Below are 13952 nucleotides of genomic sequence, written 5' to 3' on the forward strand. Positions count from 1 at the left end.
ACAACTATTAATGCAACTTTCTGAAAATGGGCACCCAACAGAGATACTCAGACACGTTACGTTTACTTGAAGAGTATCTTGAAGTGTTTTACCCGTCATAGCGTGGGTATAAAAACATCATTTCAGCAGTGTTGGGCTGTGCGTTACCACCACTATCACCGGGCCTTTCAATTGGTGGTCCGCTCCTCTTCCTTGGCAGGAACTGTAGCATGCTGTCGCATGTGCCGATCCAGAGCATCCCTGTGTGATAAAACTGCACATATGAGTGTGGCCTTTAAATGAGGGTAGTCTAAGGCACACCTGTGCAACAATCATGCTCTTTGAAGGGGAAGTCACCCCCCCCCCCCAAAAAAAATAAAATAAAAGAAAATCTTGACAATAATATGTTCTATGCAGCCCCAGCAGTTAAACATCAAAACCCAGCTGCTTTTTATCAATATCTAAAGGTGGCCATTTTGCCACTTGATGTTGAATGTAAATAACATCACAGTTGCTTAGGTCTCAGGTAAAAAACAATCATAGCTCAGCTTCAGAAAACAGATGAGATCTGATTGGCTTGTGATGTCATTTTCAGTTGTGGCAACATGACCGCCCCCTGAGATGGATAAAAAAAGAAAAGAAAAAAAGGCTGGATTTTGCTTCATAACACATATTCCACAAATGTAATATTAATCACGATGTCATGTTTAGACTAGTGAGGTCACATATAACATATTATTGTCAATGTGTGCTTTGACGCACTTTAATGTATAGACAAGAAAATTATTCAAACAAGAAATGTTTAAAGTTGACTTCCCCATTAAATAGCATCTTGATGTGCCACACATGTGAGGTGGATCTTGGCAAAGGAGAAGTGCTCACTAACAGAGTCTATGAAAAATATGAGCAAATACAAGTGTTGCTTTTTATGTTTTTTTGTTCACTAACGACAAATTGAGAGGTTCAATCAACGTACCAGTGTTTGACCATGGGAGTTCCACGATGCAACATGCAAATAGAACACAAAATGAATGGACACACACGCAAGCGCGTTGAAAAGGTGTCTCTTTATTTTCTATTCATCATACTGTATATAATAGTCTTTCTCTCTAGATATAGGTAATCATATCTATATAATGTAAGTAAAAGTGTGCTTTTATTCACAGCATTTGTCCGTGTCAGACGGCTGCGAGTTGGAGGTTTACGTTATAAAGTGTACAGAGATTCAGGCGGACAGATATGTGTCTGTGCAACCTGTCCTCAACAGAACCCAGTAAGAAATCGAATTGGACAAATATTTGACAATGTGATTGCCATAATTATTATTTTGCAACATTCATATATATAATTCATTAGGAAAAGATATTTTTCTGTTCAAACAAAATGTTGGTTAGAGTGCATTTTGGACAAAATCTTACTCAATTCTGCTGAGAACAGATTTGTGTGCGTGTTAAGTTGTGAGGGGAAACCAGTGGGTTTGCCTGGGATATTATAAGACAAGTGTGTGTGTGTGCGCGCGCACGTGTCTGTAAGCACGCGCGTGCGTGTGTTTTTAGCTCATGATAGGGCTCAGAGGTATACAGCAGGGTCAAAGTCTGCGTCCCACCCAACACAAGTTCAACTTTTTCACAGCACACATTGCATCAGCTTCACTGGAGGCTCCATATGCACACTTGGATATTTGTTGTTGTTGTCATTTTGAAGCACTGCACAATTGTACTAATAACACAATGCACACCCATCCTCTTTAATAAATGCAAGTTAGTCCAGATAACAATAATATACGTTTGTGTGTGTTTTTTTTTAAAACCCCATTCATAGTTTGGTTACAACTGCCTCTCATTGCATCGGATGACAATAGTCAGCGTAGCCTTTTGAAGGGATGGCTTTGTTAGATAACAGTCTGAAGGAATCGTTCAAAAATATGTGAAGAAATCTGATCTGATTCTTGGCAGGCTATTATTTCACGCAAACACCTTGGTGGAGGATCCGTTTACATTTAAGTTTGCCACAGTGTCAACAATTTTCCCAAGATGCCACTTGAACGCACCTGATGGTCGAAGCTTGATAACACACCCTGTAATTTGGAGTCTTTCATCCTTGGTCGGTCAAGCGTAAAGAGCCACGGAAATGTTCTGCGTGTAAACAACAGTGAGCACAGGGCTTGAGGCAAAAAAACAACAACAACATAATCACGCTCTGTCAAAATACACGTACAACCAAAGATAACGCACCAGAACAGCAACAAAAAGGATTGTTTAGAAAATCAATGGATTAACTGTGAACGTTTTTTTTGTGTGTGTGTGGGGTGGGGGGGGGGGGGGGGGATTACATCTGTACACATTTTACCATTAACAACAGAATCTGAACAGGATGTCCAAGTGTTCAAATGCTTTTATACAACCGTAATTGTGGTCATCACGAGCAATCCGAGTTTCCGAGTCTGGATGGGGAGCGAACCAGCAGATGGCTTCTCTACCTCATGAGCCTCACGCACACACACACGCACGCACAGAGGCACAAATAAACACAGTCATTCTTGGGCAAGATTATAAAGAATGAGCAACAAGTCTACAACCACGTGTGCTGATTCAAGACGAGCGGTCATTAGGGCGACCAGATTGTTTCCCACCCTGGTGAACGCCCCTCTGCCAGTCCCCTATCAACCTCAAAGAGTAGGCTACATGACGCAATCACACAACACAACATTCAGACATTCAGCAACATACTCACTGGATTTCAGAATTGCCTATCAGTGTTGTTTCTAGGAAGTCTACGTGTAATTAGCTGTAGGACGTCACACTGGAAAAGCCCCTCGGCTGATCTGGGAGCTGTCTGAAGGCAGGACAAGGCAGGCACTCCGTGTACAAGTGAGGAGAGGCGAGCTGCGCACACACAGACTGTACACACTTGTTGATATGAACACACACAAACATGCAGGCACATAAGTCCTCCTCACAAGTATTTGTGTGTTTGTATAAGAGCAAAGTGTCGAGTTCGTAGCATGTTTGTCGCCATCTCTCAGAACAAAAATGCTCCACTGTGTTTGATTAACTGGCTCAATTTATATTTTAAAAGTTGTTTGTCCCCCTTAAGAAAATAATCCCTTGAAGACATTTTTTTTCTCTCCCATCATCGTTTGTGTGAAGTTTTAGCTGTGTGTGTCGCTACCTGCATTGCTATACTTACGAGGACAATTGGGGGGGGGGGGGGGCTGCATGGTGGTGTATGGGAAGCGTAAACATTTTTGACACATTTTAAAAACAAGGAAAGGTAATACCATATTTATCCATAATAATAATAATAATAATAATAATAAATAGCAAAGCATATCTTTACAGACTTACATTATTCATATGATCTGTTTACATGAAGCTTTTGTGATGGATAGAAATGAGTGAGTCCTCGAAGGTATAGTAGCCCATGTAAGTGTTGTTCATTGTGTATCGTGTTGATCGTCCCGCTGACTAACTGACCCCCGTATTCAGTAAATCAGTTCACCTCGATCAGAGGCTGCACACGTGAATCATACAAACCAGTCCGAAATCCACATTAAAGGAGAAAATGAAAGTCGATTAATATACATAGACAACCACCCCAGATGGCCAAATCTGGCCATCAATAGATTGATAAATATGTGACAGAGGTTGGCATCCTCTGCACAGTGGCACCTTTAGAATAGTATATATAGCATTACTAATAACACAATTATTTGTTTCTATCCAGTCAAAGCTGTGTGAAAGTACAAGGAAGATGGCAGGCGTCAAAAGCACCCGGTAAACTGTCTTACAAGGAGCAGTGTGGCGTTCAGGGTGCAATTGGAGAGCAAAGGAAGCGCTGGAAAACAGACGAATATGTGGCATATGCATGGTTTGAGTCGTCACTTTTGGCATGGCTCATGAATGACTCCTGACGGACCTCCGTGCGGATATGAGGGGCCCCTCGAGACCGGCTACATTGCTACCACTGCAAAGTCTAAAATGAGAACTCAGAGCAGCCTACTGGAGGAAATATATTCAGTAATATTTGGCACCAAGAATGATGAACAACATTTCCATAAATGACGTTGCTATCCTACGTGTGCGTAAGGTTTAACCCTCTAACTACTTTGAAAAGTCGTCTACTCTAAAGTTAGAGAAAAACATCTCGTCAAGGCTCAGTTGTAGCGAACGTGGCCCAGTGAGTACACTCTTTTCTGGAACGCTGCTCCGACACTGTGTTGTTTGTTAGCTATTCGAGCTGGTTTATAAACGCTTGTTCCCGTGCAAATGTACTTTCCCTCGTCTTCCCGCGTTCACGCATCCATCCCATCCACTTAACACCCTTTGAACAATGTTGGTGCAATGCCGAGCATAGAGAGCCCTTGTGTGCTCCGCTTCTTTAAAAATTAAAAGCCCTTGCTTAAGAGAAAAGCACATTTTCCCTTTCACAGCCCATGACAACTGCTGATGTTGTAAAATTAATATTTACATGTGAAGGATAGCCGACGCGACGACATACCGAAGCTCTCTTTATGGGGAATGTTTTTTTTTTCACACTTTTCCGCTATTCTGGCCGTAGTTTATACGTTACATCAGACGCTGACGTTGTCAAGCATGTCATCGTCTGATTGAAGGATGCTGTGACACTGCGTGAAAGCACATCCAGTTGCGGCAACATCCCACTTGGCTGGGTTCTGCGTAAAAGGCAAAGACAGATAAATCCTGCATTTGCTGTTTGTTACAGCTCTGACGGTGCAATTTTGCGGGTTCATTCACATTCCTCCCTTATACCCTGTTGCAGGATGTGTTTAGGTGGTGCTTGGCGATAATAATTTATTAAAAATATAATAATACAATAATAATAAATAAATAAATAAAACAATGACTAAATAAGTATATATAATAAAAATATAAACAAATACAAATAAAAACATACATGCTGCAAAATAAATAAATAATAATAATAATAAATAAAATATGAATCTATTTGCATCTTTCTTTGGACTATAAGTTTATGCCTTTTGCAACCACAACAGGAGGCTACCATGGACTGATGCTTCATACAGTGTTACGCACATAAGTGGATGGGAAAATACTGTAGATAAATGTCTTGAAATATTTGAGTTATTTTGTTTTGCTATGTTTCAAAATTGTCGACCGTTGCTGTCCCTGCTTGTGTATGTCTTCAGGTGTAGCGAAATAAATAAATGGCCGCATTCTCCTCCAGCATCATCTTCCACAGAGTTTTCCCTGCAATAAATCACGTCAAATCAGGCTTTGCAAACTTTGATCCTGATAAATTGAAAAGCTTAGCCGACACTGAAATGATAATGCAGGCGTATCAGTGGCTTTCAATTATGCCGTGACAGCAACCTGCAGTACATTGAAGTCTATGTAAGCGGGGAGAAGTATGTAAATGTATTGGGGACACACATTTGTGGGGGTCCCAGATAGAAGACGTGTGTTAGTCAAATGTGCGTACAGGCGACATACATGTATGGTAGATAAGGAGAGGAGGGGAGGCTGACTGGCACCTCAATGGATGGAGCACAAACCCTCTGAATAATGCATGCTACTCCCCTCCAGTCTGCTTTACATCGCGTGCCACCAGCCAATTCTTCCCCCCATTGCACAAGAGAGACTTTAGACAATTGTTGAACGATATTGAGCGGGAGGTAGTGGACGAGCATTTCCGTCTCTGTTGAATGTCTTTATGGCTCTGTCTAGAACCAAATTCACAGCTAAGTGGTCTCAACCCTTCCGCCCGTTTCTTCGATGCAGCTAGTCTATCAGTGGCACGGATGGAAGACGAGTGTGGAAGTGAGAGGGTGAAAAGTGGCGAGAGTGAAAAGGTGAGGTGAGCAGCACAAGGTCAAATGTGGTAGGTGAAAAGTGAAGACAAATCTTTCTCTCAGTCAAGAAATAAAGAGAACAGAGAAGTAAAAGGAAGCACCAATGATCTAAAAATGACCATCTAAAAGTGATGACACCCCTAACAAGCAAACGACTGACCAGAGATCAGCTATAAAAGGAGCTACTGTATCTCGCCAGGGATGAACTCAATTCACCTTCAGTAGAGTCGGTCTGTCATGACAGAAGCCAGTCCATGATTAAAGCAATAAAAAAGGAGCATAGAGTATATACTGTACACGGACACAGACATCCTTCATTGATATTTTGAAGTCAGCTGACCTGAAACCGAATGCCGCACTCATCTGAATGATCTGCTACCAAAGACGGACCGGGGTCCTACCCTGCCCCCTTCCTCACATTGATCTTTTAGGCGAATGGGCCAAAAAAGCTAATCACGCAAGATGGGACAATCCCATTTTTAAAAAGCCCAAAATGAGTAGAAAGTGATCATAAATAGAATCAATGAATGTGCCACATGAGGTTGAGTGGAGATGGGAACAAGTTCTCCATCCAATCGGCTCGTGCTACACACACTGAAATGCTTTCTGGGCTCAGGATTCACAGTTCAAAGGCTAAAAGTTCACAGTTCACAGTCAAGGTATTTCAGACCCCCCTGTACCCACCGCTCCCCTTTAACCTCACTTGTCCCTTGCCTGCTTCAGCGAGCACTCCCCCTCTCCTCTTTGCTACTGTGATTGGTTGATATCGGCAGGCAACGCCTCTCAGACAGGCGTGGTCCTGCGGTTGGGGTCCTTCGTGTAGTCTTTAGTGAGCGTGCTACTCTGAAGGAACTCCCTCTCAGAGTTGAGCAGCCCGCCCAGGCCGGATTTGGTGGCGGCGTTGCCCGCCTCGCGTGGGTTCAGCGTGTACATGGGCATCTCAGAGGCGCCGGGCCCAGTGTAACCAACTTTACCCAGCGGTGAGGCGTCACGGCTGGGAACCTCCGACGAGCGGACACTGGAGCGGCGACGGAAGCGGTAACGGTAGGAGGGGATGCGGCTGAAAGCGGACTTCTTGATCAGCTCGGTGCGGGACTTGGCCCGCTGCTTGCGGTGCTTCTCGATGAACATGTGCACCGCCAGCACTCCCACCATTTCGGCTATTATGAAGGATAGGGCGCCGAAGTAGAACGACCATCCGTAGGAGTAGGACTTCTTGCTGTCACTTTGGCCCGGATCGCCTGAGTTGGCCGAGATGTAGACAATAATTCCAATGATGTTACTTAGGCCTGCAAGGAAAAAAAACATACTTAGAAACAAAAATATAGAAACATATACTTAAATATTATATATATATATATATATATATATATATATATATATATATATATATATATATATATATATATATATATATATATATATATATACATATACATATACATATATGCATATGCGCAATTCTCGAATCGATTCGATATGCGGCCGAATCGATTTTTAAACATACATTTTTAATGGGAATATTCAACAAAAAGTCTTATTTAGGGTTAGGATTCACACATTAAGCTTGGAAGAATGTTATATTAATTCTTTGACCGCCATAAACGTTATAAAACGTTTAGTAAAAACCTACGGAGGGGCGCCGAGGACGTTAAAAGACGTTCACTACGTTCTTTGTTTTTTTTGGGAAACGGGTGGAGGAAAGCCTTGGGCAGCTGTGTATCAAGTATCAAGCAGATCTAGTTAGTTTAATGACTCGTTTTGGCCCCTAGATGGCAGCGATGACTCTCTTTGCACAAGGTTGGGTGGGCCGCCCACCGTGGCCGTCAGTAGAAGACGTGAGGCGGAGCTAGAGTGTTGAGGAGACAATGGCTGATGATGCAACAATGGCGACCGGTTGCAAGCAGCTCACGCTTGAGCATTTTTTTCAAAGACGGAAAGCATCGATCAATACTAAAAAGCGCATTGATGTCGACGATGATGATGACTCCGAGCTTGACGCCAAAGTTGGAAGCCTTGACGCGACCGTTATGATCACGTAGTAAGCCTCACCAGCTAGCGCTGCTAACGCCGGAAAACGCGCAGCACAACCGACCGGGTACTTCTGCACAAGCGGAGATTCGATCGGGCGATGGAGAGTTGTCGAAAAGCATCGACCAATGCGCATTGATGATGATGATGATGGTGAATCCCGAGGTTGACGCCACAGTTGGACGCAGCCTTTATTCTCACGTCATAAAGCATCACCGGCTAGCGCTGCTAACGCCGGAGCTGCACATGCGGACTTTCGGTCGGACAATGAAGAGTACCCCGAGTACAATGCATATTCATCGGAGGAGCGGGTACAGTCTGATCACGGAGAAGACACTGGTTCTGGACTACGATGCCACCATGAATGGAGTGGATAAGATGAATCAGAACATCTCTTACCACCCGGTATAGCAACTGAAGGACATGAGGAAGCCAGACGTAACACCACCGTAACGTAACCGTAAAATGATCCTGATATTAGACTTGATGGCAACACACACTGCAGTATATACTTGCTATTCCCCGGAAAAAACGGCCTACAAGAACGTGTAGCTTCTGCACGCGAAGAGGCAATCTGTTGTGCAAATGCTGTTGCGTCTCCTTGCACGCAGGGGAGAAAAAACAAAAAGAAAAACTGTCGTTGAAACATCCACATATTTGTAAATAGCACCACAGTTGCACACATTTGTAAATAGTTTGCCAAATTGTTGTCAAATTGTTACACTGTTGAATGTAAATAAACGTATTTTGCTATCAAAAAACACTTTTTCATTCTTGGTGGTAGTGTTTTATAGAAGTAAAGCACTATTTAGGTGTTTGTGGCATCATTCATGGACAAAAAGAAGTGTAAAATTCACTAGAGTGCATGAAATAATATCGTTTCACTAAAAGCTTGATTTCTCCGTATTTTGGTCCAAAACAAGCGAAATCGGGTGAAACTAACCATTTTCTATTGTTGATTACTAAAGAACGGAATAAGGTAGAAACAAACTACTTTTTTCTAATGAAAGATGAAAGTTCAATCTTTCATTTGGTAGCATGTGTGTTTCCATAGTCCAAACAGAACATTTTCTGTGGACCTTGAAAGATCAGTCAAAATGCTTAAATCGGCTGGCAGTCAAAGAGTTAATGAAACATTAAGCCTTAATATTTGATTTCAGTGCTGTTCAAACATGAAACAGACTGCAACCTGTTTGTTAAATGCAGTGGCTCAGTTATAAGCCTGAATTTTCAGATAAATAAATAAATGTTCATACAAATCTTACAGTGTACACGTACAAGTTTACAGATTAATATTTTCTAAATTTGAGGTAAAAAAAATCGCAATAATAAATTTATAGATTAGTATCGGGATTAATCGGTATCGAATCGAATCGTGACGTATGAATCGTGATACAAATCGTACTAGGCAATTCACACCCCTAATATATATAAATATATATATATATATAAATGGAGAAAAAATGAATAAAAGAGGATAAAAAAAGAGCTTTAAGCCATTTTCAGCAGTAAGATGTTAATATTTTTTCTACAATAAATTTGATAACTTCATTATTTTTTCATGTACAATACAGACCTTCAAAAACACATTTTCCCACTTGCTGTCAATTGAAAATGACATCACATGTGCTCAGGGCGCAGGTAACGAACAATTTTGGTTTATTTTGCGAACGTCACATGACCAAACCCAGTAAACACGTGAGCCGTGGTTGGTCGTTACCTGTGCCCTGAGCACCTGTGATGTCATTTTCAGTTGGCAGCAAGTGGCGAAATGGCCACCCCCTGAGCTGGATAAAAATGGGTACGAAAAGGTACGAAAATAATGTTGTTATCAAATTATAGACAAAATATCAACTTCTCACTGCTGAAAAATGGCTAAATCAGTCAAGCATCCATTTAATATTAGTTCATAATCAAAAACACAAGATTTATTCAAAAACAATTTACGATTATTTTTTTAATTATTTTTTTTGGGGGGGGGGGGCATTTCAATTAGGTGACAAAATGTAGTTGCTATAAATATTGTTGTATCTTCGGATTTTGCCTTGAGGACATTTCCTTCATCTGTGTAAATTTTAATTCAGAACCTCTGCTTTAAATAGGTCACATGCAAAATCAATGTGAACAGCTGCGATCCATTTAATCCTGATCCAAAATGTCTTCTCAGAGATCAAAATGTAACAAAATCCTGCGTGAGCACGATATCAACATTTAAATGTGTTTAACGGGATTGCCGGTGTTCTACTTCAATCGCTGCCAAATGCTTTGGTTTGACTTGACAGCTTCTGAGTTTGCAAATATATTTCAAATTAGTTGGTCAGTTAGTTCGAGTTGGTTCATGGTTCAAAAGTAAAGCTAGAGATGTGATGGACATCCAGTCAAGGAATCGCAGTCAAGAAGTATGTGAAGGAGAGCGGTCATGGAGCAGGGGAAAGAGACAACACACACACGCACACACACATACAGCTGGTCTCCCCTATTCCATATTATTAGTCCAGAATATAGTGCTCATGCAGAGTGGTGGAACGTACAGAATGGGGACAATTAGCCGCCTGTAATTAAGCACAATCAGCCTCACACTTTTGTGGTAAATAATTACCAATTTGGCCTGAAGAATTTACTACAAAACCCCAGTGGGGCCCTCCACATCCGACTGAACAGCAATTACAGCCCTTTTTGTGTGTCGGGGGCAAGAGCAGACGTGTGTGTGTGTGTGTGTGTGTGTGTGTGTGTGTGTGTGTGTGTGTGTGTGTGTGTGTGTGTGTGTGTGTGTGTGTGTGTGTGTGTGTGTGTGTTATGAGCTATCCTATGTGTCTGGAGACAGAGGCTGATGATGCGCGTCTGTGTCAATGCGTGCTTCAAATCTCAATGGGCTCGGCTGCTGTGTCCAATCTCCGCAATCGGACTCCACAGGCCTTCTTCTCCTCCGTGAGCTTTGAATGCTCCTCAACGCATACAGTAAATGGTTAGAGCTGAACCTGCTTAATCTATGCGGCTGTTCAGCATCACACACATATTGACACTGATATTTGAATGTGTAATTCATTATGATAGAGCATATTTGGGGCTTCAGCTAAGTCTGGCAGTATTTGTGTATTTGTGTTAGGGCTGAATGATTTTGAATATTCATCTTATTGCAATCACCCCCATTGTCTGTATCGCAATAAATAAATAAAAATTATTTATTATGTACAGTACAGGCCAAAAGTTTAGACACACCCCATTCAATGTGTCAATTTTTTTTATTTTTATGACTATTTACATTGTAGTTTCTCACTGAAGGCATCAAAACTAAGAATGAACACATGTGGAGTTATGTACGTAAAAAAAGGTGAAATAATTGAAAACACGTTTTATATTCTATTTTCTTCACAATAGTCACTCTTTGCTCTGATGATTTTTTTTTGTACACTCTTGGCATTCCCTAGATGAGCTTCAAGAGTATTCGCCCCAAATGGTTTTCCAACAGTATGGAAAGAGTTCCCAGAGGGGAGAATGCCAAGACTGTGCAAAGCAGTCATCAGAGCAAAAGGCGACTATTTTAAACAAACTAGAATCTAAAACATATTTTCACTTATTTCACCTCTTTTTGTTTTGTTGTTAAGTATATAACTCCACACTTTTGGCCTGTACTGTATAAATCTTTTGGTGTTAGGCTTAAGCTAAAATAAAGGCAAATGCAACATGCATTATTATGAAAAACGTTTTTCAATATGCTACATAGGTGTTAATTCACTGAACACTTGCAGTCATCACGACAGTTTCACAATGTTCAAGTGATTGTAACAATAACACAAACAAATGCCTCTAAGCACTTCAACTTTTCACAAAATGATATGCAAACATGTGAACTGAACTTATCGAGACACTATATAAGCAAATAAAATATGCACATATATAATTTTTTCCCCCGCCCCAAATTTCAGCTCTTGCAATTTCCAAATTGCATTCTACAACAATGCAATGTTGATTGAATTGGAAATATTGTTCAGCCTCATTTTGTGTGAACTTGAAAGATCAATATTGCATCAAAATGACTGAGGATCACGATAATGGATTATCCATTACGAACCAATCTTGGCCTTTACTCATTATATCCAGATGGGCCCTCATTCACATTTGACAAATTAATTAATATTTTAGTATCCATTTAACACTACAATAATAGCATTCACTATACTTTCATGCTCTTATTTTGATGTTCATTATTATGACAAGGTCAAAAGGGAAACCCGCTCCAATTACTTAAAAGAGGGCAGCTGAATAACAATTCAATTTGAACACCTGTACAGGAAAGGAACTTGACATTAATATTAGAGCCGTCAAACGATAACATTTTTAAATCAGATTAATCCCATCTCGGAATTTTGATTCATCACGATTAGTCGCTTTTTTTTTTATCAACATTTTTGTCCCGCCAAATTTGAAAATGTTATGAGGACGTCTTCACCATTTTTTGATCCACTGCACACGCTCATCCGCCTCTTTTTCTAATCAGTTAATTACTTGCATAATTTCAAAAGGAGAAACATGACCCCAATATTTTGACATGAACAAATATCCTAAATGTCATACGCAAACATTTATTAAATGCCTGCGCTACCTTAAACATAGCCATCCGCTGTCACGCTAAAGAATAATCTATGGTCATTTTTCGTGCTTAATTAATCAGTTAACGCTTTAACTTTGACAGCACTAATTAATATGCAACATGCAAGAAATGTGCAAAGCAGAAAGGATGCACTCGGAATGACTTGATGCCACTTCCGGGACACATTTGCAGTGCGCACTGACCTGCGGAGACAAAGAAGATTCCTGCGCTGAGGATGACGTTGTGTCGGCTGCGGTAAAACTCACTGGCGGCTACACAGAGTCCTCCCAAGAACAGCAGACCCACACTCATGATGGGGAAGATACTGGAGGCACGCACTGCACCTGTTTGGTTCAAACAAGCTGTTTGCTTAATGAAATTTGGCAGTCCCGCAGTACAGGTTACCAAAATAGCAGCAATGGATGTCACAATGACTAGCGCATAAGTGAGTGCCCCCGAGCTGTTTAACCACAAGAGATTTTTTTTCTTTTGCACTTCATGCTAATGTGGTGAAAGTTGAGTTGAAGTCAATAAATCGATGGCATTGATATGCGCCCGTTTCACGTCATAAAGGTTCATGTTTACAGACTGGCATCCAAACATGATAAAAACAAGTGATCTTGAACATGTTAAAGCAGAGCAAAGCGAGAAAGGAAAACTGGATGAAGGCAAGACAGATGGAGAGACTCACTGACACATATGCGGGCCAAATAATGAGAAATATTTGTCAGGATCCCATATGTGCACTCAGTGTGATGGCATAGTGAAGGGTCCTTGCAAACAGCCCGTCATACTGGGCTGAGTTGCTTTGAAGGAAGCAATTATCAACTGTTTTGTTGATTACAAAACATAACCAGCATTACTGAAAGAGCAGTGGCCAATGGTTGTACGGGGTTGAGCATATAGGCCCCGCCCCCGTAGCCCACGCCCCTGGGCTGAATGAAATGCCGGTCACTAGGTCCTGGCTCCCTATTGGCTGGCCGGCTCTCAACCTTGTGCTCGAATTGGCGGCCTCTGGGGATGTTGCTCTGTGTTCAATGGAGCAATGAAAAAGAGGCTCCAGCTGATTTGTCTCCCTCTTTTTTCCCACCCCCCTGTTGCTGTTAATATTTTCCTCTCCATCCATCTTTACAGTTAACAATCAGAGGACAAAAACACACCCTCCGACCATTTTCTCCTCTAATACTTTTATAGATGTATGTGGAAATAACAGGACGGTTTGTCACCCCCACCCCCCACCCCCAACAAACTGCAGTTGATGATAAAAGCCTGTACGCTGGTTAAAATCACTCGCTCTCGGGTTAGGAGAATCTTTCACCTTGCAGGGGAAAGAGAAGAAAACAATATACATTTATCTGAATCAAGGCAGCGTACTGTAAGAGTGGTCTATCCATCTCTTCAGTGCTTTGATGTTGTTAAGCCAGCCAGGCTGCTGCCTCGAGCAGCAACTGTCCAATCAGTAATTGCAAGTACGGCAGGCCTGTCAAGCTTAGATACAGGATGTCCTTTGCTATTAGT

General features: G+C 41.4%; 1 protein-coding gene across 1 annotated transcript in view; it reads right to left on the minus strand.

Annotated features, from left to right (window-relative positions):
• Window positions 1–1027: 1027 nt before the first annotated feature.
• cacng3b (calcium channel, voltage-dependent, gamma subunit 3b) overlaps window positions 1028–13952 on the minus strand; it is a 31197-nt gene continuing 18272 nt past the window's right edge. The window contains exons 3-4 of the mRNA XM_086060055.1: window positions 12638–12778; window positions 1028–7101 (exon numbers count right to left, since the gene is read on the minus strand). Coding sequence (XP_085916181.1) covers window positions 6596–7101; window positions 12638–12778 — 647 coding nt within the window. The 3' untranslated portion in view covers window positions 1028–6595. The remainder of the gene's footprint in view (window positions 7102–12637; window positions 12779–13952) is intronic.

The sequence above is a fragment of the Leptonotus elevatus genome, chromosome 1 (assembly GCF_054856555.1).
Source record: "Leptonotus elevatus isolate MCC_2025b chromosome 1, RoL_Lele_1.0, whole genome shotgun sequence".
Lineage (NCBI taxonomy): Eukaryota > Metazoa > Chordata > Actinopteri > Syngnathiformes > Syngnathidae > Leptonotus > Leptonotus elevatus.